Here is a 27,335-nt window from a genome sequence, read left to right on the forward strand (position 1 = left end):
TTAAAACACACACCCACACACACACACGATCTTATGGGAACATATTGTTAGACTCAACTCATAAGTGGAGCACTAGTCATGCTCTTCATCTTTTTATTTCGTTTTGTTCAGCTTTCTACTCTATATATCCCCTTATTTAGTTTAATCATAGCAGTAAGGGAATTATTTCTCACCTCTCCCCACCCCCAGCACATACTCATTCCAACACCCTAATATTAGAGTACTAAGTCAAAAAGTATTCAGCATTACCTGTGAAGCTGACTTGCCAAAAAATAGACTAATCAGAACAGGCCTCTAGATCTAAGTCCTATGTGATAGGAAATACAGAGAATGGAGGAACACCTTAAATGATACCATGGAGGTGCAATCAGCCAGGTCCAGAATTTCCTGGGAAATTCTACAGGACAAATGACCCAATTTCTTCCCCAAATAAATGGCAAGAAAAAAAGAGGAAGAAAAAAAACCATTAAACTTAGACTTCTACCAAATGCAATGTGTAACCTTTGGATCCTGATTCAATCCAACGAACTACTTATGAGATATTTGGGGAATAATTAGGGAAATCTGAATAGTTATTAGCTGATATTAATAAGTAAGGATGTCACAACAAATTAGATGATATTAAGGAACTGTTAACTTCCAGGTGAGAAAATAACATTGCAATTAATTTCTTTAAAGAGCATATGCATGAGCAAAGCATCAGGCAACACTCTTGTTTGAAAAAATGACAAAGAAAAAAAAAACAGTAACCGTTCTCTGGTCCTCACCGGTTCCCGCCACTATCCTATCCCACGAACTGGTGCGAGCAGGGAAGGAGGAGCACGACCCACAGGGGGCCCGGGACGGTGTCCGGAGCCGGCGCCTCGACTCCCGCTCCTCGCGCGGAAGGGCCAGGTGGGCGCCACCGAGCGCGGACCTCCGGCGCGTCCTAGAGCGGCCGCGCGCGGACACGGCCGCCGCCGCACTTCCGTCCGCGCCCGACGCCTCCCGGCCGACAGCTGGGTCTCGCTGCGGGCCTGCGCCTCCCTCCGCTCCCGCCGCGGGTCCCGGGGAGTGGGTGAGTGGGACAGGGCGCGCCAGAGGGGGTCGGGCCAGGGTCTGCGCCGCCGCGGCCTCCCACGCGGCCCAGCGCGCGCGCTTCCTCCGGACTCGCGGCCCGGGCCTCGCGCCGAGCGCCCAGGCCCGGGGCGCGCCCGGGAGAGAACGTTCGCCTCGTCCGCCCCGCGCTCCTGCCGCCGCCCACCCATCCTTTTGGGACACTTGAGTTGGGGTCTCGCTAGTGGCCGGAGACCTGGCCGCTGGCCCTCGCTCTGCCTTGGCCGCCCACCCCGTCTCCCCAGGCCCCGGTTCGTTCTGTAAAATGGAGGATGACAGTCAGTGCCCCGCCGGCACCTCGGGGGTCGTAGGGTGGGCACTGCCTGCCTGGAGACTGGTTCTCGACCCGGCAGCGCTTAGAATCACTTGGGAAGCTTTTCAAATGCGAAGGCCCCAGAAACACCAGGTGGTTGTGATTTGCAGCCGGGACTGAGAAACACTGACCCGGAGCGGCAGCGCTGCCGCGCGCTGCGCTCCGGGCGGAACGTAGTCAGGAGAAAGCAAGCGGCTGTTTTGTTTGTTTGTTTGTTTGTTTGTTTGTTTGTTTTTCTTAGAAAACGGGGACCAAATCTGGTCTGGTTACTTTTAATTCCTAGTGCCTAGAATGAATGGTACATGTCACAAAACATTCGCTATTGATTAAATTAATTTCTGATGACTTCCCGACCTAGTGGAGGGGTTTTGATTATTTGGTTTGTTATTACTTGGTTTTTAATTTTTAATTATGGGAACTTTCAAACATATTCGAAAATAAGATAGAGTACAGAATTCCCAGCTCATGATCGACCTGGTTTTATATATTACCCTCACCCCCACTGGATTATTTAAAGCAAGTCTAAATGTACCATTACATCAGTTAAATACTTGTTTGTGTTTATAAAACACAACTCCTTTTTTAAACTTAAAGGCATTACCAATCTGATAAGCATTTCCTGTTATCATCTGTCCAGTTAGTATTTACATTTCCCCAATTCTCTTCTTTGCCTCCCAAGTTCAGTTTCTCCAAATCAGGATCCAAATACCTCTTATATCTCTCTTAATCTCTTTATCCCTTCCCTCTTTATTTTTCCCCCTGTACTTTATTTGTTAAAGAAATCAAGTTATTTGTCCTGTAAAGTTTTTCCCTCCCTGTGGTGTCTGAGTAAACTGGTATGTAGAGGACAGCCTTAAAGGATTCAGGTTATACTTTTTGGCAAGAAAACCTGATAGGGTGTCTGTCCTTCATATGCTATCACATTTGGGGTAGATAAGGTCGTGTCTGTTTTGTGGTGTTAAGACTGAATAATGGATTTTTCTGTACAAATAGCACCACAGAGTTGCCTGGGCTGGGTAGCTCAGTTGGATGGAGCATAGTCCCGTATACCAAAAGGTTGTGGGTTTGATCCTCTCTAAAATCAAGAAACATATCCTCAGGTGACCATTAAAAAATAATAATAAATTGCACCACAGGGTAACCAATTGACCAGGGAATTACAGAAGGATGCCAGCTAATAACTGCCAAAGGAATGAGAGAATACCACCTTTCGGCAACCCCTAATGAAATAATGGATCCTGGCAATGATCATTAGTGGCTGTTAACATCAGAAGAAGAGAGACAGCCAGGCAGCGTGTGCTTCCTGATGGAAGTGCCCAATACACGTATCAGGTATTCTTGGATGATGGGTAGGGGATATAGATGAAATAAAATTGGCCATGAGTTAGTTCATTATTGAAGCTCCGAGATGGGTGTGTGGCAATACGGTATACTAATCTCTACTTCTGTATGCTTGACATTTTTTCATAATAAAGTTTTTTTAAAAAGATTGACTAGTGAGTTCAAGTCAGCCTGATCCATCCATTATAGTTCTGTTCTCCATTATCCTTCTAAGTGGTTCTCAAATCTGACTGCACATTAGAATCACAGGGGAAGAATTTTTTTTTTTTAAATAGTAAAACACATGTCTCACTTGCAGAATTTCCTGCTTAATTGTTCTGGGATGGAGCCCAATCATTGATATGTTTTAAAAGCTGATTCTGATGTGCTCCAGGGTTACATACCACTGGCCTAAAGCCATTATTTGTTAGGGATTGCCAAGTGATTATATTCTGTTACTCCCTCTGCATGTATTAGCTTTTAATATTTTTAACTTTCTTTTTGTTTATTCTTACCTGTCTTGCAAACTGCAGTCCAATAGGAAACCTCTGCAGATTAAACTACTTATTATCAAAGGAAGGTTTGATCTCAGAAGTGAAAATGTCGAGTGACACATGGAAGGGACACTAGCAGGAACCTAAAGGCTTGTATGTAGGGTGGGGAGATGTACCATTTGTATGTGTAAGGTGTCTGGGGGAGGAGGGGTGAAAATGGGGAGAGCTGACTGTATCCCCAAAGGAAAGAAAGATTAGGTGAATTGTAGTTAGAAAAGCATGTTCAGCCTTATGACACATTTTTTAAAATAATATAAAAGAAATTAAATATAAAATAAAATTAAATCACATGCTGTTTATTGCAACCAAAAAACAATTCAGAGATTTAAAAGAAAAAAAAATCTCTTCCCCTCACTATTTTAATTATCCCTAAGATAATCAGTATTAATAATATGGTATGTATCCTCCACACCAGACTTTCTCTGTCTCATATAAATGTAGGGGTTTTGGATATTATTATAAAAATGAGATCATGCCATAGCCATCTGTAAATTTTTTCACTGTCATCCTTCCAGAACAAGAGTTACAGACCTGACTTCGCTGCACAACAGCGAGTTCATGGTATGAATGTATACTAAAATATTCAATTGTTTCCCTATTTTTTTTTTTTTCCAGATTTCTTCCAAATTTTAGCCACCTTAAGTGTACCACAATAAACATTGTACATAGATCCTTTATTTCTGTAGGGTAGATTCCCAAAAATGGGAATGCTGGGTTAGTGTGTTGTTAGCAGCAGCATTATTATTGGTAATACATATTGCCACATTACTCTCCCAAAACATGATAGCAATTCACACCCCCACCACTAGTAGCATAGGAGTGTCCATTTTCTCTTGTTCTGGTTAGCACTGGCTAGGATTTATATTTTCCAGCCAATGTGTGAAAAATGGTGTTCATTTCTTTAATTTGCATTTCCTCAAACTCCCTGGAGATTGAGCACTTTTCATGCTTATTGGCGGTTTAGATTTCTTCTGTGAATGTCCTGTATATATCCATTTTTCCATTGTATCAGGGGTGTTTTTTATTTAGTATTTTGAATACATTTGCATGAATTTGTTTTTAGGGGCATTAACTCTTTATCATACAGTACAAACACTTTTCTCCAGGTGTTCTTTTTTTGGTCCTTTGACTTTATGAAAGTTTTTATGAGCGAAAATGTCTTATTTTTGGAAATTTCTGGGTTTCCTGTCTTGCTCGTAAGGGCTTTCCAAACCCCCAAGTTATATACATGTCCTCCTAATATTTTTAACTTATCTTATTGGACCTTTTAAATTTCTAAACCATGTGGAATGTACTTTTTAGAGAGAGTGGAAAGGAGGGAGAAACATTGATGTGAGAGACACATCAATTGGTTGCCTCCCACACGTGCCCCGACCAGGGCCGGGGATCAAACCTGCAACCGAAGCACATGTCCTTGACCAGGAATCGAACCCGAGACCCTACAGTCCGAGGGCCAGCGCTCTAACCACTGAGAAAACCGGCCAGGGCAGAATGTATTTTTATACACAATGCAAAGTGAGAATCTTGCTTTGCTTTATTCTGTAAAAATAGCCAATTATGTCAGTGCTGTTTATTAAATGTCACCCTTTTTATACTTTTCTTATATATTGATTCCCATAAATACCTAGATTGGTTTCTAGACTGCTCCTTCTCTTTGAGCTCTATTTTTTTTGTGCCAATATTATTCTCTTAATTATACCCAATTAGTATAGTAAGCATAGTATCTAGAGACATAAGTCACCACTCACTGCTTCATGTCATTTTCTTGCCCATTCTCAGCATGTGCTTTTTCTTCCATCTTTTGATTGTTTTTTGTTCCAAGATAAGTCTCACTGTAAATCTGACATATTTTGCATTAAATATATATATTGATTATAAAAAGATGAATATTTGTGTGATATTAAGTCTTATTAAGGAGCCTAATATATATCTGGGTCTTTTAGGGCCTGTTTCTTTCCTGTTAACTTTATTTCTAGTGATTTTACAAGGTGTGCTTTTTTTCTTTTGTGAATGAGATTTTTCCCATTTCTATTTTTATCTGGTTATTGCTAAGACTGAGGAAACTTATTGACAATTTTATATATTTATCCAGCTGTCTGTCAAACTTTATCTTAGTATTTTTTCTTAAAATGATTTGGTTTTATTTTCCTCCCAGCCCTCAGTGTGGATAATCTGTAATTGTTTATCTGTAAGTTTGAGTTTATTCTCATTTATCCTATTTGATGCACATCTCCCATCACAGAAGTATATCAGAGATAGCAGATATGCCCAGAAACAGTAAAAGGAAAAAGATGCCAGGAGTTGGCAGAAATCTACACACTCAACAGGTTATTGCTGATCACTTAAGAGCAGCAACCCAAATCCAGTCATGGACCCTGTCATTTAGAGGAGTGAGACGTTCATTCAGCATTACTGTAGTGCTGTAGAGCAGTGATTTTCAACCTTTTTCATCTCATGGCACACATAAACTAATTATTAAAATTCTGTGGCACACCAAAAAATATATTTTTGCTGATCTGACAAAAAAATAGGTATAATTTTGATTCATTCACACTGGACAGCTATTGTGTTAGCTGTTGTCATTTTTTTGTGTGGCAGTCTAAGGGAAAAGAGGTCAGTGCCCCTGACTAAATAGTCAGGTATTGCATGTTTTAAAAATTCTTGCAGCACACCAGTGTGCCATGACACACTGGTTGAAAATCACTGCTGTAGAGCATTGCTGTATTTATGATCATTCATAGGAAGGGCTGATCACAATAGGCACCAAACATACCACTTAATAAATGTAATTAAATCCCTTCTCAGAACCTCATATAGAGTGGTTATTGCTGTTTAGTGTTTACTAGAAGGACTTAAAAAAAAAAGTAATGCTTGGAGAGTACAGAGTCCCTATGTACTCCCTTACCCCTTTCCCCCTATTGTTAACATCTTGCAGTAGTTTGGTGTCTTTGTTACAGTTGATGAGCCAATATTGACACATTATTATTAACTAAAGTTTATATTGGGGTTCACTCTTTGTATTGTACATTCTGTGGGTTTTGACCAACGTATAACGACATGTCTCTATTGTCTCATGAAGAATAGTTTCACTGCCCTAAATAACAATAAGTCTCTTAGGAACCCATTTTTGGTGATTTTGAGCAGTGATGTGAAATAATCTTTAGGTGATCTGTCCATTGCAGGGTAGAAGATGTCTATGGATGTGACGTTTCTGGGGACAGGCGCAGCATACCCATCCCCAACCCGGGGTGCCTCTGCTCTGGTTCTTCGGTGTGAGGGCGAGTGCTGGCTCTTTGACTGTGGGGAGGGAACCCAGACACAGCTTATGAAAAGCCAACTTAAAGCAGGTTAGTGTGCATTCAGCTGTCTCATTAAGACCATCTCTTGTTCTGCCTCATTTTCCTGGCTTTCCTTGGGCCTTTGCTCTGTAATAGCCCTGAGAGTTGCGTCCCACTTCATTGCTAGAATCCTGGCAAGACTTGGAAGGCCCTCAGGCATCTGGTGCTCCCATTGAACTTTATCACTTGTTTATTTACTTTCCATTCTTCCTGTGAGTTTTTTGTTTATTTATGTTTTTACTGATTTCAGAGGGAGAGAGAAACATCAGTGTTGAGAGAGTCATTGATTGGCTACCTCCTGCACACCCCCTACCGGGGATCGTGCCCACAACCCCGGCATGTGCCCTGACTGGGAATCAAACGGTGATCTCCTGGTTCATGGGTTGATGCTCACCCACTAAACGATGCCAGCTGTTTTTCTGTAAGTTTTGAAAGCAGAGATTTATAGAGGTTTAGAGTAGAGGATGGTGTGAGATACATTAGGCATTTAGATGGAAACTGTCCAAACAAAGAAACGGTGTACGTGTACACATTTATTTCCACCAGGAGATGTAAGTATCATGAGAGAATGCAAAGGGCACTGGATGCTCAGAGGAGGGAGATGCCCTTTTCTACTTGGTTATCAGGGTAGGCATCTCAGAGAAGGTGATGTGAGAGTTTTTAAAGGAAGAGGAGGGATTCCTTGGGCTGGGGAGAAGGGCATTTCAGCCAGAGGGACTGGAGTGAGCAAAGACCCAGCAGCAGGGAGATGGGTACAGTGATGAAAAGCCTTAGGCCAGTCAGGCAGACCTGCGTTCCAGTCCCAGCTGTGTCTTGGTTTGTGACCTTAGCAGATCAGCATCTCGAAAATGGGGATAAAGACTCTACTTAGAAGGCATGTTATGAGAATTCTATGTAGCAATCCCTTCTTTGTGTTAACTCTTAGCTTAAATGCCATTTCCTCAGAGGCTTTTCCTGAACCTCTGTGGTTAAGTAGTTCTTCCCTTGTCCCAGGCATTCTATAGCTTCGTCCTATTTTTTATTAACTTCTTAGCATCATCAGTATCTAAAATGATGTTACTTAAATAGTTGTTTTTGTGTGCACTGTCTCCCTGTACTAAGCTCAGTGATCACTTGTGTAATTTGTAGATGCCTAGTAAATACCTGTTCAATAAATGCGTGAACATGTTCAGCACTTAGTACAGTGCCTCTCTCTCATTAGGTCTTGATAAATGGTTGTTATTGAAGTTGTTATTCCTATGACTCAACACAGTGCATGGCGTTGGGTGGCTAAAAGAAAGGATCCACAGATCTCTTGGTCTGTTGGTGGAAACTGACATGCAGACAACCATAATGTAATGAGATAAGGAGAGTAATGGAGGTGTTTCCTAAGTACTTCTGGAGTAAGAAAGGGGGGACTGTGTCTGTGTGTTTAGAGACAACATTCCAGAGATGGTAACAGTAGTAACAGCTGAGCTAGGATCTAAGTGATGAATAGAACTTTCCCTGGGGAGAGAGGTAGGCCTGGACATTGAAGGAGCAAACAACAAAGTGGGCAGCAAGCAAGGGAGTTTCCAGACATGTTGGGGACTCTTAAGCCATCCAGAGCACTGGGTTCTTGGCTGGGATAGGAAGGAGAGGGGTGCTGAAGTGAGCTTGGGCCGCTGGGGCGTGCGGTGGCGTGCGGAGGCGTTGGAGCCTTATGACTCCATTGCTAATCAGGAGCCACTGGACGCGTTTAAGCAGGGGTGGCAGTCCGATCTGTGCTTTAGGACAGTTTTCCTGTGGCAGATGTATTGGCAGAAAGAGAACAGCATCAGGGAGACCAGCTTCAAGGCCACTGCATTCACCTGAGAGGAGAGAGGAGGGTGTTGAAGCAGGAAGTAGGGATGGGAATGAGGAAGAGGCATAATCTGAGAGACACCTGTAGAGCCCGCAGGAGGCGTCTGACTGCCGGGGCATAATGAGGAAAGAATTACTGTAACTTACAGACGGTTACGTCCTAGACCTGGAAGTCATGAAAAGAGCAGTTGGAGGAATGAACTAATGAACAGCACTTGGGACATGTGGCCTTGAGGTGTACACAATTCAGCCCTAATTGTATACTGTCCTGTGCTGAAACCCTGAAGTGACGGCAGGTACAAAGCTTTATGTCCCTTGGGTCACACAGGTGTTCCTTTCATGAGAACTCTCAGTGTAGGCACAGAACAGAGTGGAGGCTGTAATATTTAACTGTTTAGAGAGCAAGGGTTGAGGTGGCAGGGTGATTAAAATAGAAACAAGATACTGTTAAGTGTAGGTACTAGAGGTTTGAGTATGGGGATAAGTCTTTCCTTTTTATTTAATACTGTATCAGTTATCTAATGCTGCAAAACAGATTACACATTTAGTGTCCTATTTGCATTTATTACCTTATAGTTTTTGTGGGTCAGGGAGCTCTGGCCTGGTTTATCTGAGTTTTCTGCTTTAGGGTGTCACTAACATGCACTTGGCTGGGGCTGAGGCTTCATCAGATGTTCAAGTGGGGAAGAATCTGCTTTAGAGCTCACTCAGGTTGTTGGCAGAATTCTTATAGTTGTAGGACCGAGGCTGCCCACAGCTCCTAGAGGCCTTTCTGATCATGTGGATTGCTGTTTCATGGTAGCTTGGAGTAGTACCAGCAAGGGAGAAAGAAATTCAAGAGGAAATCTACAGCCCTGGCTGGTGTGGTTCAACAGAAGAAGCACTGGCCAGAGCACCAAAGCGTCTCGGGTGCAATCAAGTGCACATACCTGGGTCGCAGGTTTGATCCCCAGCCTGGGTGCGTGCAGGAGGCAGCCAATAGATGTGTCTGTCTCATATCGATGTCTCTCTCTCTCTTTCTCTTTCTCTCTCTCTCTCTCTCTTTCCCTTCCTCCCTCCCTTCCACTCTCTCTAAAAATCAATGAAAAAAATTTCCTTGGGTAAGGATTTACAACAACAAAAAGGGGAAACCTACAGGCAGGATGGAGTCTTAAAACATAATGTAATAACATTGCATCTCTGTGTCATATTATACTGGTTAGAAGCCAGTCACACTCATATTCAAGGGCGTGAACACCAACCAGGAGGTTATTGGTTTCTCTCAGTAATTCAATATGGACCTATCATTATTTGATTCATTGAAATCCTTTTAGCTTGTACTACCTCCTGAGGTAGTAATATTTTATGAGTTTCATAAGGAAGTACTTTGTATTTATTTAAACATACTTCTTTCAAGCTTCCATTGTCCTAATATGCAAGCATCTGATTAACAAGTATAGGTTTGCCATGTCTATTTCTGTCATAATTTTAAAGACTGAGCTTAGCCTTCCTTTTTCCCCCTTAAAAAGTAATTATAAAAAGTATACATACTCATTGTAAAAATTCAAACAAAGCAGGAAAGTATAAGAAAAACCTAAATTCACGTCGGATAGGTAAAATTTCTGTACGTGTAGATACAGTAACAGTATAGGGGAGTATGTGTGTGTATAATTTTGCATGAATGGAAACCCTATATTTAATGTAATCTTTTTTTCAGCTGAACAACATATATAAGGACTGTATTGCAGACATTTTCCTAGGGCAGTAAATATAACTGCATCATCAGAGGATGCTTAGTATTCTACTCCTCTATGGCTGACATATTTTCTTGTTCTTTCTTGTTCTCAAGAGGGAACTCATGCATTTTTCTTTCTTCATTTGATAGCTTCCTCGTACCTTTGATAATTGTGGTTGCCATTCCTTCTCCCTCTGAAATCAAGTTTCTTGAAAAATGAAATGTTTGTCTTCCCTGAAACTGATAACTGTGGGAAGCAATTTTTTACTTTATTTGTCTCACTCACTTTGGGTTCACAGGTTGTTTTGGTGCTCGGTCAGGCTCTGTTTTGCAGTAGATAGGGAGAGGACCCAGAACATCTGACGTGGCACTTTTGAGGTCAGCGTGGATCGGGACTTAACACCCTTGTAGTTCTCTTGTCTGCAGAGGCCTCAGGTCCACTCATAATTGCTCTGGCAGCCTGGACAGCAGGAAGGGGAAATGCAAAGGTTCTAAAAGTAAAAAACAGCAAAAACAGGACTAAAAAGAGAAAATAAAAAGGAGCATATTGAGGAAACTTCTAGAATGCCTCCTGGGGATTCTCAAGGTCCAAAATCAGCCTCTGTTGTTCCTTGCCACAGGGCCTGGGCTTGGTGTAGTAACTGGGAGACTCACTTGGAGAACACTTGTCTTGATATCACAGGACAAATCACATTATAGTCAACTATCCTGTTCTATTACGGTATCAATAAATAAACTGTTCTGTTCTTTTATGGTAGCAAATGTTTGAAAGAGGTGGGCCATGAGCTTGCACCAGAAGCCTCTAAATATGTGTTATTGTGATTGTTACTTTTGAAATGCCTTGTGGTGCATCTTAAAAAAATGCTGATGTGGCATCCTGCCACATACCAACAGTAAATTCAGTTTACCATTAGGTAAATCAAGTTACAACCTAAGCCAGTATGCACTGAAAAAGCTGTTGTGTTAATTCAGAGGGAAGGGAAGGGATGGGCCCATGTACCTTTACATAACACCACAGGGGCTCTGCCCTCTGACCTGCATTCTAGTGTCTGTTGCCTACCTCCTCCCCTCTCTGTCCTTTACTCCCTTACTCTGTGGACTCCCTCTCTCCCTCTTGCTTGTGTCTCCCTCCCTCATCTTCCTTCTCCTCCCCCGTCAACCTCATTTAGACAAGCAGGTTCTGACTTGGTTAGTTAATTTCTGTCCAGTGTAGAGAGTCTTTAAAAGGCAGTTTGGGGTTTGGGCACTGGTCCAGTCCATTGGAGCCAGGAGAACTTGTTTGCTGGAAATATATATTTGCTATTCTCAGAGGGACCAGTAGGGGGCAGTGTAACTGTCAGGTGCTCTTGACACTTCAGGCCTCCGTACTTAAGTGAATTATTTTGGTACACTTCCTTATTGCAACTTTTTTTTTTGGTAGGAGGATATAGAGAAAAATACTCTGAAAACTGTAACACTATAATTTGAAGATGTTTTATGAAAAAGTTGTCTTAATAAAACCATCTAGTAAAACCTTTCTTCTGGAATCATGTAGAAAAAAGTATAAAAAAATAAGTTTATGGTGATAAGTAAAATTCTAAATTCACTTTACTGCTTTCTATGTGAGTTGTTATGTATGTTTCAAGTATCTTCGTATGGATCTTTATTTTGGAAAAATTCCCAATTTTCTTTTTCTACCTCAATCAAAAGGGAGAATTACCAAGATCTTCATCACACATCTTCATGGAGACCATTTCTTTGGCCTTCCTGGCCTCCTCTGCACAATCAGCCTGCAGAGTGGCTCCACAGGCACCAAACAGCCCATTGAAATCTATGGCCCTGCAGGGCTTCGAGACTTTATCTGGCAAACCATGGACCTCTCTCACACGGAGTTGGTCTTTCCTTACGTGGTCCACGAGCTGGTGCCTACAGCTGATCAGTGCCCTACAGAAGAACTGAAAGAATTTGTGCACACAAGTAGAGCAGACAGCTCTCCCAAAGAGGGGCAAGGAAGAACTATCCTGTTAGACTCAGAAGAAAACTCATACCTTCTGGTCGATGATGAACAGTTTGTTGTAAAAGCATTTCGCCTCTTTCACCGGATTCCTTCCTTTGGGTTTTCAGTCGTGGAGAAGAAGCGGCCAGGGAAACTCAATGCACAGAAACTGAAAGACCTCGGTAAGTGTTTTTTGTCTCCTCATCAATCAAGCTGTTGTTCACTGAGCTATTAGAAGTGTCATAGTAACCTTTTCCTGTCTCCAGGCATAAAACTGACACTTATTTCCTTTGTCCAAGGTTTGCTTATTAAGGGAGATTCCTGGGGCCAAAAGATGCTATTCAGAGCAAAAGCCAAGTATATATAAGCTGTCCCACTGGGATTAATAATTATTCAAAGTGTGTATGCATTTTTGGGGACCACCCTGTATTTTAATCCTTTTGTCTTCAGCTCCCCTAATGCACATTCTTAGTCTTTCTTATCTTCACCTGACACTATTTTGATTGGCAGGATAGTGGTTGTTATCATAGGTCTAGGCTTTTATTTTTTCATGTCTTTCTCTTAAAGGATGTTTTCAATGACATCTTTGGCCTGAAATTTTTTGCCATATCTTAATCTTACAACTGCAAACAGTTACTTTCAGGGTTTTCCTTCTCTGCCTTGATTAAGTTAATTTGGTATTCATTATACTTTGCCTCAACCATTTTATGTGCCTGGGTTCATCACAGTAGGAAACAAGCACAAAAGGTGGCCTTGGGGCCCATCTGAGGCTTCATACCTCTTCCGTGCTAGGTCTTCATGCGTGAGGGGTCTTCAGCATCTCTGGAAGCAGTGTCCCGGCCTGTTGTACCTCCAACATCTCTGCCTTCCTCGGCATGGCCAGGGCAGAGCCTTTGAAAAGCACAATGGTGTCTTCTGTGTGTTTCTTTATTCACTTAGCCTCTTCTTTCCCAGCTCAAACAAAATATGAAATAATGAGGAAAGGTAACTTAGGCCACAGGTATTTTTATTATCTAAAAACCTGTGGAAATACTCATATGTTGGGGAACTTTAAACATGATCTATGTTGGAATTAGTAAGCATGTTCTGTTTGTTTGTAGGTACTGTCCAGAGTGATAATCAGGTACTATTGTAGATGAATATGAGATTTAAGCCCAGTTTGGTAAAGGTGGAACCGCCCCGTACATGAAGAAGATTGATTATTTTATTAAGTTATTCAGTTTGTAGGTACCTTGTCATTATTTAAATGGACTCTTCAATTTTGTGCAAAGATGAGCTTATTAAATAAAGCGCTCTCCAAAACTGTTACTCCCATGCACAGCAGAGCATCGAGGCTGTTATCTTGACTGTAATAATATTGTAGTGGGACTTAAGAGCTTAAAACTTATCTGACACAGGTGCTTGGGAAATGTTTTTTAAGTCTAGGGCATTGCCAACACGGAACTTTTAATAATGTATAAATATTCCAATTTTCCACATATAGTAAAATATTTATACAAATTATGAAAAGAACTAGATGCCTTTTCCATTTGCTATTTGCTGCGCTGTTAAAACAGACTCTCTTAACAAGTCATAAATTCCATTCCCATGATGTGATGTTATCTGCCTCCATCATTAGGTGTTCCGCCAGGTCCTGCCTATGGGAAGCTGAAAAATGGAATTTCTGTTGTTCTGGAAAACGGAGTTACAATTTCTCCCCAAGATGTCTTAAAAAAGCCTATTGTTGGAAGAAAAATCTGCATTTTGGGTGACTGTTCTGGGGTTGTGGGTGATGGAGGGGTAAAGCTGTGCTTTGAAGCTGACCTGTTGATCCATGAAGCGACCCTGGATGATGCCCAGATGGACAAAGCAAAGGAGCATGGCCACAGCACGCCACAGATGGCAGCAGCATTTGCAAAGCTGTGCCAAGCAAAGAGGCTTGTCCTGACTCACTTCAGTCAGAGGTACAAACCAGTTGCCTTGGCCAGAGAAGGAGAAACAGATGGGATTGTGGAACTGAAAAAACAAGCTGAATCAGTGTTAGATTTCCAAGAAGTGACTCTAGCAGAAGATTTTATGGTGATTGGCATTCCAATCAAGAAATGAAACCAGTGTTCCTGAATGCATACCGACATGTCCATGAATATGTTACTGAACCTACAGTCAGTCTGTTGTTGTTGTTTGGGTCTAAAATTATTTCGGTCCTAATAATACTAAAAAGGGTGGAGCTTCATTGCTGAACTGACTCAGCAATGAGAGGGAGCAAGCTTTTTGATAATAAATCATTTTAAAAAGAAAAAAACTAGCATCCTTTTTAAACTCCAAATTTAACAAAATGATAGACTGTTTAGGTAGACTTCGTGTTTTGTGGCTGCTGCCTCGGATGTACCATATGCAATCCTGGGCTTAGCTTCTGCCCAGCTTTATTGCTGTTATTGGCAAAGTACACAAGGCTTGGCCCTCTTGGCTAAAAATGGTATTTTGGCAGTTTGTGTTGAATCTGTTCATGTTATTAACAGAATAGAGAGAAGTGTAATGAGACATTGGAGATGCAGGAATGAAGCCGGCATGTTGAATCTTGAACTCTTTGCAAGAATACTGACTGCAGGGTCAGGCAAGGTGTTTATCCTCTAATTAATGTGTTATTGAACTTTCCGGTTTGCTCTAAACCTGTGGTTCTCAGCTCAGGGTGATACCACTCCCCTAGATGGAGTTTTGAAATTGCGGGGATGTTTCTTTTCCAAATGACGGAGGTGAGGGGAGAGTACTACTGGTATTGAGTCAGTAGGAACCAGTGATGCTAGATCCTGTAAAGTTTGGGTCAGCCCTGTATGGTGAAGAATTATCTCACCCCAAAATACAAATTGCAGACCTGTTAAGATACATAGCAAATTAAAACTTACGCTCCCAATGTAAATATACCTTATCAAAATTCATGACATAATGAGCTGAACTACTAGGTAAATCAAATTCTACAACAAATCCTAAAGAACTAGCTAAGTGAATGTGTTGGAATTGGAATGAAGTATCAGAAGTTATTTGACAGAAGTGGTCCATGAGCTGGAACTTATGAATCTGGAGGTAAAGAAATTATATCTATTCAATTGAGTTTAAATGACATGTTCCTATTAAGAATTCTTTGAGCACATTTTTTTAAAAAATACGTCTTTATTGATTTCAAAGAGAAGAAGGGAGAGGGAGAGGGAGTGGGGGGAGAGAGAGAGAGAGAGAGAGAGAGAGAGAGGAACATCAATGATGAGTCATTGATCAGCTGCCTCCTGCACACCCTTACTGGGGATGGAGCCTGCAACTCAGTCATGTGCCCTGACCGGGAATTGAACCTCGATCTCCTGGAACATAGGTTGATGCTTAACTGCTGAGCCACGCCGGCCAGGCGAGCACAATTTTAATAAATGTTCTTTCTAGAGTAGCTTTTCCTTCTGAGCTGCCTTCTACTGCCTTCTCCTTCCTTCATGCCGTGGGGTATCTGACTCATTTGGCCCACAATATTTCTCAAAATGTGTTACATGGAAAGCTAGTCTCAAGTACTGGTTCACTAAAAGGGTTCCCTAATCAAATCAGTTTGGGAAACCGTTGATGCTATGTGCTCCTGTAGGAGTGTCCTAATGCCCTATGATATGTTAAAAACAGTGCTGCTTGAGTCGTCATAAATCAGTCTTTGGTGCCAGAAAGACCTGGTTTCAGAGTCTCATTTTGTACCTTATGGTGGTACCTGTGTGGTCTAGAGCAGATTACTTACCCCCTCTGAACTTCCACTTGCTCATCTCTAAAATGGAAAAAATAATACTTTCTTCATGGGATCATTGTGATTAAATAAGACAGTACATAAAAGGAGCATAGCATGTTGTTTAAAGGTGTTGAGAAGTCTTGCAGTACAGAGGCCTGTCAGCTCTATTGAACCCCCTTCTCAGTCCTATTTCACCACATACCATTATCATCTCAAGAACTCAGAAGGTTTTATTTTATAGTACATACTTAGAAATATTGTCATGGTGTATACTATTAAATTCCTTTGGGTTCTGGGGCTTCTCCAGTGAAAAAATAAATTTTTTTTCCAGAGAGAGTGGAAAGGTGGGGGAAGAGAGAGAGAGAGAGAGACATCCATGTGAGAGAGACACACCGATTGGTTGCCTATCTGGCTGGAATTGAACTTGAGACCCTTCAGTCCCTGGGCTGATATTCTATCCACTGAGCAAATCCGGCTAGAGCTCCAGTAAAAAATTTTTGACTCCTGGACGGTTCTGGAGTCCCTAGAAGAGTGATAATCAAGATGGGTCTAGTAACTTGAGATGTCAGTCATCCTGAAGCAGTCTTTAGAACTGTCTGATTCTGCCCTACTCTAAGCTGTCAACCTGCCAAAGTACAGATTTGACCAGACTTAAAGTGTAACTTGGTTTCTGAACTTGATTCAAACAAGCATTTATTAGGCACTTACTGTGTGATCAAACCTGTACAACAGGGAATGGCTAATACTAGTATCTACTGCTTGGAGCTCTTGAAGGCAAAGACTGTGTCTTAGTCACCTCTACATTCTTAGAAATACCCACCCATAGTAAGCACTCAGAAATGTTTATTGAGTAAAATGAAGTCTTGATATCATGACGACGTAAACTTTAGGACTTAAAGTTTAGGTCCTGTGCCCAGTCCATTTCCTTACTGTATTTGTCCAAAAAAATTTAATTACCTGGCTTGGTGATGCCCCATTCACTGAGTACCAACTAAGTGTCAGGCTTTACTGTGTTGGGAGTAGGGAAATGAATATAAGACAAAATTCTAGGCTCACTAAGTGGTAGAGACAGATAAATGAACAACAATAAATAGACAGTTCCTTCAAAAGTTCTTTCGTGTGGCCTGGTGCTCAGCTTGCTGTTTCTGAGCATTATTTGGTAGCTTACTTGAGCTGTGCCCTTGAAATCAGGCTCTATTAATGTATGTGGGCTAAGCCCTCAGAGACCATGGGAATGTGGGAATGAACTGATATGCTGGATCAAGTGTAGGGTATCAGCCCATGGTGAGAATTCTTTCTTGGACTCTCTTCTGGCCTAGAATTTGTCCTTAATGGTAAGACACACTCTAAGAATTTGTGGAGCTAGAATTAAGAATGAAGCTCCTATTGGACTTCCTAGAGCCTATAATCTGTTTATTTGTTGTATGGCTCTAAGAGGGGATTAGAATATTGTGCCCAAAATTATTCGATCGCTTAATCCTCTTTTGCCAAGGAACATCTTAGAACACTGAGAAATGCTGTTCCTTAAAACTTACCAAGATTATTATATTTCTGTTTTCACCTGCACCATTTATTGAGGTAATGAATTTCATGTCTACGGTATTTTCTTTGTCCTAAACTTTCTTAGTTTTATTAATTCTTTTCTTTTTATTGAATTTCCCTCTGGTAATCACCATACTGTTATCTGTGTCTATCTAAACGGACTTTCAATTGTCAGGAATCCATAAGTACCAGCTTCTTTTAGATAAAAAAAATATGCACTTCCCAATTCTAAAAAGGTGTTTAGACTTGCCCAAATAGACCCCAAATCAGCTCTGTCTTCTAATACTCATGCCTCATTAATATACTTTAAATGAACTTTTAATCATAAAAGCAGCATATGCTTGGTAAAGAAATTTTTTTAAAGATTCAAGAAAGGGACAGCCCTGGCTGTGTGACTCGGTTGGAGCATCATCTGTACCCCAAAAGGTTGAGGGGTAGATCCCTGTTCAGGATCCATACTGGAGGCAACCAATCAGTGTTTCTCTCTAATATCAATGTTTCTCTCTCTCCCTTCCTCTCTCTCTAAAAAACAAACAAACAAAAAGAAGAAAACACACATATCCTCAGATTAGGATTTAAAGAAAAGAAGGAAGACAATTACTCATAATTCCATTACCCAGAGAGCTACTACTTCTGGTCCATGGTCTTCAAACTGAAGTGTGAGTCAGTATTACTCAGCGTAGTGTATAGGTAAACAAGGGCGTGTAGGTAGACAGGGATCCCACTTGGTTTCTTGCTCACACTCCGAAACAGCATGAGAGAGGGCTGTTTCATTACTCCATCAATCGATGATACGGAGTATCGTCAATTAATGACCTTTCTAACGTGTCTTCCGAGACATTTGTCTTATAAAGATTATTTTTGCTTCCTAGGACAAATAACTTTATTATGTCTTTCAACTAGCACATATAAGTCAACTGTGATTTTCTTGAATATTCTTATGCCAGCTTAAAATTTTAATAGTTTTTATTTAAAGAGGTAAAAATTTTTACTACTACAAATATGTTTATTGTAGATGTACAGTGAAGGTACTTTTGTCTTCATAAAGGGAAAAATTTATTGTGAACTGTATGGTTCTGTCCTTACTGATTGATGAGTTTTCAGTTAATGAATGAGTCAGAGTATGTTTTTTCTTATATGGGAAGAATAAAAAGGAAATGCTGGTAATGCTTTGAATGTTTGCTCTTGGCAGGATAAGAATAGAGGTAAGGGGGGTGAGGCAGGACATGGGGTAAGATCAAGAAATTCTTTGCTTCCATAGTAGGAAGTAAACAGTATTTAAAACTGAAAAAGAAATAGCACTTTAAGCATATTATGTTTAAAAGAGGGGGAAGGAGGTAGTAAATACCGGATGAATAGTTAAGAGTGGAGGAAGGGATCCTCAGTGAAAGGTACAAAGGACAGTCAGAGGACTACCATTTTTCATAAGCCTAATGGTACCAGCACTATTTGATATTTTGAACTACTTATGTGTGTGTGTTAATGTAATTTTAAAACCAACTGAATACACACTCACAAAATAAGACACTACTCTGAATAATCATATCAATTGCTGGTCTTCAATTTTTTTCAAAATGTAAGTCTGAACCTAGCATCCACTGGCGCCCCGCCACATGAAGCTTTTTTGTAGTCTTGCCTTACCCACCCTTTTCAGCCTAATCTTTTCCCACAGTGCCATTCAGTTTTGCAGCCCCAGCCACGAGGGCCTTCTCTTAGTCTTTTGCCGGAGGTCTCTGTTGTTGCACAGCCTTGGCATGGGCTGCTCCCTCTGCTCCCTGGATCTGGAATACTCTTTCTCCTCTCCCCATGTTAATCCTCCTGGGCCTCATGGCCACAGCTCTGTAGTCTCATCCTCATGGAAAGCCCTCCCAGACTTCCCCTCTAGGTAGCATATTCACCCCACCTTCCTGCTGCCTGTCACTTTATATTTTTCTTTTGCTCGTGTGAGTATTTGATTGATGGTTCTCCTTCCTACTAGAACTGTAAGCTTTACAAGAACAGAACTGTGTCTGAATTTGTTTCCCTTTACGCCCTAGCTGCTGGCTCAGTGGCTGGAACATATTAGACACAATAAATAGTGGTGACTGGCTCATTTTTCCTTAACATCCTTTATTAACACAGTACCTTATTCTCCTAGGGATTTTTTTTTTCCTAATTAATATTAAAAACACAAATATCTCCATCATTAATCTCTAAACTAAAACTAGGGAGAAAGAGATTGGTTACCTGTGACTTAATGAGGCAAATCCTTATAAATACTAATTCTAAAGCTTTAGCTTGGTGTCCTAAGATATGTGGACAGTTACTAGAATCAGGGAAAGGCCTGAGGAAGGAGTTTCTCTGCCTAAGAAACTGTGATTTTGGCTTTGGTTATGATTAGGAAAGTCAGAGCAAAGGTAAGGCCAAGCCCCATGCAGGAGTCAGGAGCCCCATACAAAGTAGGGAAAGAGTGGGAAAATCTGATATTAATTTTATGGTGGCTGCATTGTTTTGAAGTGAATCCCTCTATTTCCCTCAAACTTTCTTTGAAGTCAGCTGGATTTCAGCTGGATCCTTCCCCAACCATGAATACCAAACAAGAACAGGTTCTGAATTCCATATCTGGGTTGACCTGGGGAAAAGGGACAATAGGAGTTGGGAGAGCGAGACAATTCAGAACTAAGACAGTTGACCAGAGCTAGAATCAGAGGTGACCATGAGACTTAAGCCTCCCAGGAACTTTCAGAAAAGTGAAAGGAGGGCATTGACCTTTATGTAACCCATAAAATGGGGATGCAGGAGAGGGGTTGAGCCAACTTCATATATATCTTAAAGGACAGGGTAACTCCAGGTGACATGTGTGTCCTTGATGGACATATTCTCAGGATTAAAAAGCTGTTATATTCAGGATAACAAGGAAGTTGAAGAAGGTGCCTAAGTTTATCCAAAGGGAAAAAAAATATTTCCACTCCTAAATAAAGCTAGCAGAGAAACACTGTTGCTCAGATGTCAGCATGCTAATTATACACCCAGCAGACTTGGCAGGTACAAAGATTAAATTCGCCCATAAAAAAGTAAAAGGGGAAAGGCGAGGCATCAAGTTTCCAGCTATATAAATCCCCCTTCCAGAAACTGTTCAGGTAGCCTCAGGTAGAGCTAAGCAACATTTAAGTTCAGCGTCACCAAAATGAAACCAAGGTTATTTTGTCTAGGTGGTTCTCTATTGTTGTGCCTTCCAGAGATCATTGGCTTGTCTAAATGAGACCATATCTCTGTGAAACACCCTGGACTGGAGTTGACCTTGTAGAAATACCCATGTCTGGGCAAGCCACCCGAATGCTGATCCTCACTGGCTCACCCAGAGCCTCGAAATGGAACACATCTTCATACAGCTAGCACATACTGGAACGTGATAGACTGCCTCCTCCATATGCCTTTACTGAAAGGCAGTATACTCTACTGCAGTGGTCTTCAAACTAGGGCATTTGTACCCCTGGGGATATGCAAAGACTTTTCTGAAGATACACAGGCATTCGATCTTCCTCGGAACTAGTATAGACGAAGTGTCTTGCTGGTTCCATTGCACAATGTTCCAGATGACAAACATCTGGGATACCAAAGAAAGGAATCATTGTAATATTGGTATTGGGGTTGAAACATGAATGATTAGATAAATTCTTTTGCAAGTTGGATAGTTTCCAACTTGTTGCTTTGAACACAATTGAAGGAGGGTCTAATCAAATCCAGATCAAGGAGTACCTCATCTGTCCAATGATAGATTCCTTAAACATCTGTATTGAGATATAATTCACATGCCGTGCAATTCAGTGGGTTTTCATATTCTCACAGAGTTCTGCAATCATCACCGCCATCAGTTTTAGAACATTTTCATGAAACCCTTACCCTTTGGCAGTTACTCCCACTTTCCTCCCAGGCTCCCCAGCCCTAAGCTATTTTCTACCACTAATCTACTTTCTAACCACTAATTTACTTTCAGTCTCTATAGATTTGCCTATTCTGGATATTTCATATAAATTGAATCATACAATATGTGGTCCTTTGTGACTTGCTTCTTTCACTTAGCATAATGTTTTCAAGATGTGTCCAAGTTGTAGCATATATCAATACTTCATTCTTTTTTATGGCCAGATATTCCATTGTATGAATATACCATATTTTATCCATTCATCAGTCAATCCAATGATAGGTTATTTACAATATACCTATATTAGGAAATGAAAAGGGAGATGTTGCTACAGATCTTATAAATATTAATATTAATAAGTTAAAAGAGGATACTATAAATAACTTTAATTTTAGATAAAATTACTAAAACAACCTTCTTAAAAGAAAAACACAATTTGCCAGAATTTACACAAGAAAAAAATTGGTGGCTTCAGATTTTCTACTTATTAAAGAAAGTGAGTTTGCGATTATAACTCTTCTAAAAACAAAAACAAACTACCTCCAGGCCCAGATGGTTTTGCTAGTGACTCATTCCAAACAATTAAGGAAGAAATATACCTTTATTCCACAAACGCTTCCAGAAAAAAGAAAAAAGGGAACACTTCCCAACTCATTTTATGAGGTCAGCATAACCTTGATGCCAAAACTTAAGGACGTTAAAAGAAAGGAAAATTACAGACTAATTTCTCTTATAAAAACCCTAAAGAAAGTAATTAGCTAATTGAATCCAATAATGTATGAAGAGGAAGATATCCTGGCAAAGGGAGTTTATTCCAGGAATTGAAGATTTATTTAACATTTGAAAAATCAATATCATTTGCCACATTAATAAAATTAATGGAGAAAAACTGTAAAAATGACCTTGATAGATACATTTTGGGATCAAATGTATTACTCGGTTATAAGAACTCTTGCATATTAAGAGCAGGAGGGACTGCCCTTAATCTGATAAATACTATCTGCAAAAAATACAGTAAATATTACATATATTTAATAATAAAATATTGAAAGCTTTCCTTCTGAGATGAGAAACAGACAGGGATGCCCACTGAGTGGCACTTCTATACAACATTACTTTGAAGGTCTTAGTGTAATAAGACAAGAAAAACGAATGAAAGGTATAAGGATTTAAAAGGAAGAAATAAGGCCCTGCCCTAGCCAGATACCTCAGTTGGTCAGAGCATCATCCCAATATGTCAAGGTTGTGGGTTCAATCCTCTGGTCAGGGCACATGCAAGAATCAACCAATGAATGCAGAAATAAGTGGAAGAACAAATTAATGTTTCTTTCCTTCTCTCTGTCTCCCTCCCTCTCTCTCAAATCAATAAATTTAAATAAGTAAGTAAGTAAGTAAGTAAATAAATAAATAAATAAATAAATAAATAAATAAATGGAAGAAATAAAACTCTCATTGTTACAGATGATGTGACTATGTACATAGAAAATCCAAAAGAATAAGCGGACAACCTGTCAGGGTTAACAAGTGAGTTTAGCAAGGCTGCTGGATATTCAATTAGAATAAAGAAAAAGAAAATCAACTTTGTTTCTATATTCCAACAACAAACAGATGGAAAAATTTTAAATGACACCATTCACAGGAGCTTTGAAGCCGTCAAAAATTTAGGAATAGCCCTGGCCAGTGTGTCTCAGTGGTTAGAGCTTCAACCTGTGCACTGAAGAAGGATCGCGGGTTCAATTCCCAGTCAAGGGCATGTGCTTGGGTTTCAGGTTCGACCCCCTGCCCAGTCAGGGCGAGTGCGGGAGGCAACCAATTGATGTGTCTCTCTCACATTGACCTCTCTCTCTCTCTCTCACCCTCTCCCTCCTCCTTCCACTCTCTCTCAAAATCAATGAAAAAAATATCCTCAGGTGAGGATTAACAAAAAAAAATTTTAATTAGGAATAAATTAAAGAAGAATATATAAAACCTCTCTATTGAAAATTATAAAATATTGAGATATATTAAAGAAGACTCAAACACAAAAACCGTATGCCCTGTTGATAAATTTGGAAGATTTAGTATTGGAAATATGTCATTTATTCCTAAATTTATCTGTACTTTCCATTTCAATCCCAATCAAAAGCTCTGCAGGTGTGGGGGTTTTTTTGTTGTTGTTTTTTAAATATATCTTTTTATTGATTTCAGAGAGAGGAAAGGAGAGGGAGAGAGAGAGACAGAAACATCAATGACGAGAGAGTCACTGATCAAGCCCGCAACCCAGGCATGTGCCCTGACTGGGAATCGAACCCCGATCGACTGGATCCTAGGTCGACGCTCAACCGCTGAGCCACGCCCGGCCGGGCTGCAGGTGTTTATGTGGATATATATGAGGAAATTGATAAGCTGTTTCTAAAGTTTATATGGACATGCAAAAGGCCAAAAATAGCCAGGAAAATCTTGAAAGAAGAACAAAATTAGAAGACTTCACTACCAGATACCAAGACTTATTATAAAATTGCCATCATTAAAACAATGTGATATTGTTGTAAGGAAGACACAATAGAGTAGAATACAGTCCAGAAAAAACTCCACACATATATAGTATTTTATTTATAATGAATATGAAATTCCTATGCAATAAGGAAAGGATTGTCTTTTCAATAAATGGAAGGTCAATCAGATGTCCATAATGAAAAATAATTACCTTGATTCCTGCCTTAATACACAGAAGACAATTTCAGGTGGACTTTGTATGTAAATGTAAAGGTAATATAGAATAACTCCTTGACTTGGGGTAGGGAAAGATTTCTTAAACAGAATACAGGCGCTAACAATAAAGGAAAAAAACTGTTAAATTGAACACTAAAAGTAGGAACTTCTATTCATAGAAGATGCTACAAAAAAAGTGAGTAGGTAAGCCACAGAGTAGTAGAACATATTTGCAATGCTTATAGCTAATAAAGGATTTGGATCTATAATTCAACAGTAGTACCTGTTGCTGCATAACAAATTACCACAAAATATTGTGATTTGTTGTCTCATAGCTCTGATAGGTGAGGACTCTCGGCACAGCTTAGCTGGGTGCTTCTAGCTCAAGACCTCTCAGGAAGTTGTAGTCAAGCTGCCAGCTAGAGTTGTGAGTTCAGATAAAGACTCAACTGAGGGGATCCCCTTTCAAGCCTTCTCATTTAATTGTTGGCAGACCTTGGTCCTTTGCCACATGGGCCTCTCTATGGGGCTGCCTCATGACATGGCAGTTGGTTTCCCATGGGACAAGCAAGGGAAAGCAAGAATTCAACACAGAAGCCAGAGTCTTTTTATAACTTAACCTTCAAAGTGAAATCCCATTGCTTCTTCCATATTTTATTCATTAGCAGTGAATCAGTAAGTCCAGCTCACACTCAAGGGAAAGGGATTATACAAGGTAATAAATACCAGGAGGCAGGGGTGATTGTAGGGGCATCTTAGAGGCTGCCTACCATAGGAATACATTTTAAAAAACCCTCAAAAGTCCTAATCTAGATGGAGGTTATATGAGTATTTTCACAGTGTGAAAATAATCATTCAGTTGTGACTTGGGTAGTTTTCTGTATATAGGTTATATATCAATGAGAAGTTGATGTCACAAAACTTTTTAGTTATATGTCAGTTATATCTCAATAAAACGGGGGGGGGAGAATATTTTTGATGAAAAATAATAGACAGAATTCTAAAGATTCTTATTTCCTGGTTAGTCAATCAAGCACCAATCTAAACATTGCTGTGAATGGATTTCCCAAATACAATTAATGTCCCAAGTCAGTTAACTTTAAGATATGGAAATTAACTGGGTGGACCTGACCCAATCAGGGGTGTGGTTTGAAGGCAGAGAAATTTTTCTGGCCAGTAGTAAAAGGGTAAATTAAAGAGGTGTGAAGCATGAAAAAAAATTCCCAGTCCATTGCTGGCTTTGAAGACAGCAGGGGTCACTTTCAAGTACCTAGGAAGTAGGTACTTCAGTCCTGCAAATGCCAGGAACTTAATTCTGCCAATAACATGAATGAATCATATTCTCCAGAACCTCTAGATAAGAGCCCAGCCCTTCTAAAGCTTAAAAAGTTTGGACTTGTGAGACCCTAAGCAGAAAACTCTTCTGATATCTCTTTAGGTAATTTACCAGACATGCTTACATGGAAATGCTTCCAGATTGCAGCCTGGTTCCACCACCCTACACGGAACTCTACAACACCCACAATTCCCCTTAAGAACAGTGGTCCAGGCAAATGTCATTGGCTTCTGAGTAAATCCCCTGCCGTTCTGACCTCATCTCCTCCCTCTTTCCACTTCCTTGCTGTTCCTCACACCAAGCATGCGTGCACCATAGGGCTTTTCCACTCACCACTTCCTGAGCTTGAAACATCCCATCCTTAGCTATTCACAGAGCTCACCCTCTCATTTCATTCAGGTCTCTGTTCAAATATCCTCTCATCAGAGTAGTCTGACCTGCCCATCTTATAAAACCTGCAACACCCTCTCCTGCGCTTCCTGTTCTCTTTATCCTGTTTTAATCATCTCTATAACACTTATCACAAGCTGATATAGTATGTATTTACATGCTCATTTATTGATTACCTGTCTCCCTCCTTTAGGATGGAACATTTAGGAAAATCTGTTTTGTTTCTGACAGGTATACCCAGCATATAGGGCAGTGCCTAGCACTTGATAGACACTCAAAAAATATTTGTTGAGTGAGTGAATAAGTAGTATAAACTGAATGACAGGGAAGACCTTCCATTTAAAAAATATATATCTTTATTAATTTCAGAGAAAGGAAGGGAGAGGGGGAGAGAGAGAAACATCTATGATGAGAGAGTCACTGATCGGCTGCCTTCTGCACTCCCCCTCCTGGGGATCAAGCCTGCAACCCCGGCATGTGCCCTGACTGGGAATCAAACTGGATTCCCAGTTTGGAATGACCTATGATCCATGCCACTACTCCTGGGTCATAGGTCGATGCTCAACCACTGAGCCACGCTGGCCAGGCAAGCCCTACCATTTTTTAACATGGAATCAGTTCTTTGAGGAAATAATTCACTACCACCACCCCCAGCTTATATCCTCAGTCCTCACTGTTTCTGACCTACTAGGTGTGTGGTGGCTGTTGTTTTTGACTCCCTGGCATGCCACTACATCATCCTCTCCTCAGTCCCACACTCAGCCTCTGCTTGGCAGCCCATTTCCCAACCCCTAGGGATAAGGTCACATTCTAGGCTCGGACAAAGGGAGTGTTCCAGAGTAACTGGTCAGAGGTGAGCTCATGGCCTAAACTCAGCCCACCTGATTATTCCCACTGGAGCTGGGAGAGAGGAAGTAACCCCTGACTGTTGTGTCAGGTCATTCAGCTCGAAGTCTGTGAATTAAGGGATCTGAGGAATGTGTTCTCTCCAATCAGAGGCAGAAATGGATTGAAAGAAATGCAGCCCAGCAGCATGGAGCCCTGGGTTCAGTCTCCAGACCTCCTCTGCTTCCTTCTCTTCCTTCAACCCACGAGCTCTCTTCGCATTCCTCTAACACGTCTCTTTCTGCTTTCACTAATGCCAGCTGGGTTCCTGTCACTCACAATTAAACGTCCTCACAGGCCCTGGGCTGGTCACTGAGGATGCAGTGATGACTTGGACACTCTGCTTAATCTGAAGTTGCTTACAGCCTCCAGAGAAAGACAAGGAGGGAAAGAGATGACCTGCAATGCAGTATGAACATACAGAAAGGGCGCAGGACTTGGCAGAACCAAGGCTCTGACACATCTCTCATGGCATCAGTCAATTTCCTTAAGTTCTTAGGACCATTTTATGTTCAGCCTAGGTATCCAAAATAATATTGCCCATGATCAAATCAATAAATACCAATTGAGCACCTACTGTATGCAAGGCTCAGCATAAGTGCTGTGATACAGAGCTGTAGGACAGTCTAAAAGGGGTAACTGTACTAAAAATTAGTAAAGAATACATGGTAAATATAAAATGAAGTCATAGGACAGTCTACTCCTATCTATGTCTTTCTAGGAGAGCACT

General features: G+C 40.7%; 1 protein-coding gene across 2 annotated transcripts; it reads left to right on the forward strand.

The window, feature by feature from the left end:
- The first annotated feature begins 985 nt into the window (after positions 1-985).
- Positions 986-14,411, forward strand: ELAC1 (elaC ribonuclease Z 1). Of its 2 annotated transcripts, none has more exons than XM_087819099.1 (4): positions 986-1,057; positions 6,465-6,629; positions 11,845-12,312; positions 13,749-14,411. In XM_087819099.1, exons 2-4 carry the CDS (start codon positions 6,473-6,475, stop codon positions 14,213-14,215), a joined length of 1,092 nt encoding a protein of 363 aa, XP_087675225.1. In that variant the 5' UTR covers positions 986-1,057; positions 6,465-6,472; the 3' UTR covers positions 14,216-14,411. The 2 variants fall into 2 exon arrangements, with proteins under 2 accessions (XP_087675225.1, XP_016080575.2); XM_016225089.2 differs by lacking the exon at positions 986-1,057 and adding an exon at positions 3,420-3,843.
- The last annotated feature ends 12,924 nt before the right edge of the window (positions 14,412-27,335 follow it).

This window comes from Miniopterus natalensis, chromosome 7 (assembly GCF_054644295.1).
Source record: "Miniopterus natalensis isolate mMinNat1 chromosome 7, mMinNat1.hap1, whole genome shotgun sequence".
In the NCBI taxonomy this organism is placed as follows: Eukaryota; Metazoa; Chordata; class Mammalia; order Chiroptera; family Miniopteridae; genus Miniopterus; species Miniopterus natalensis.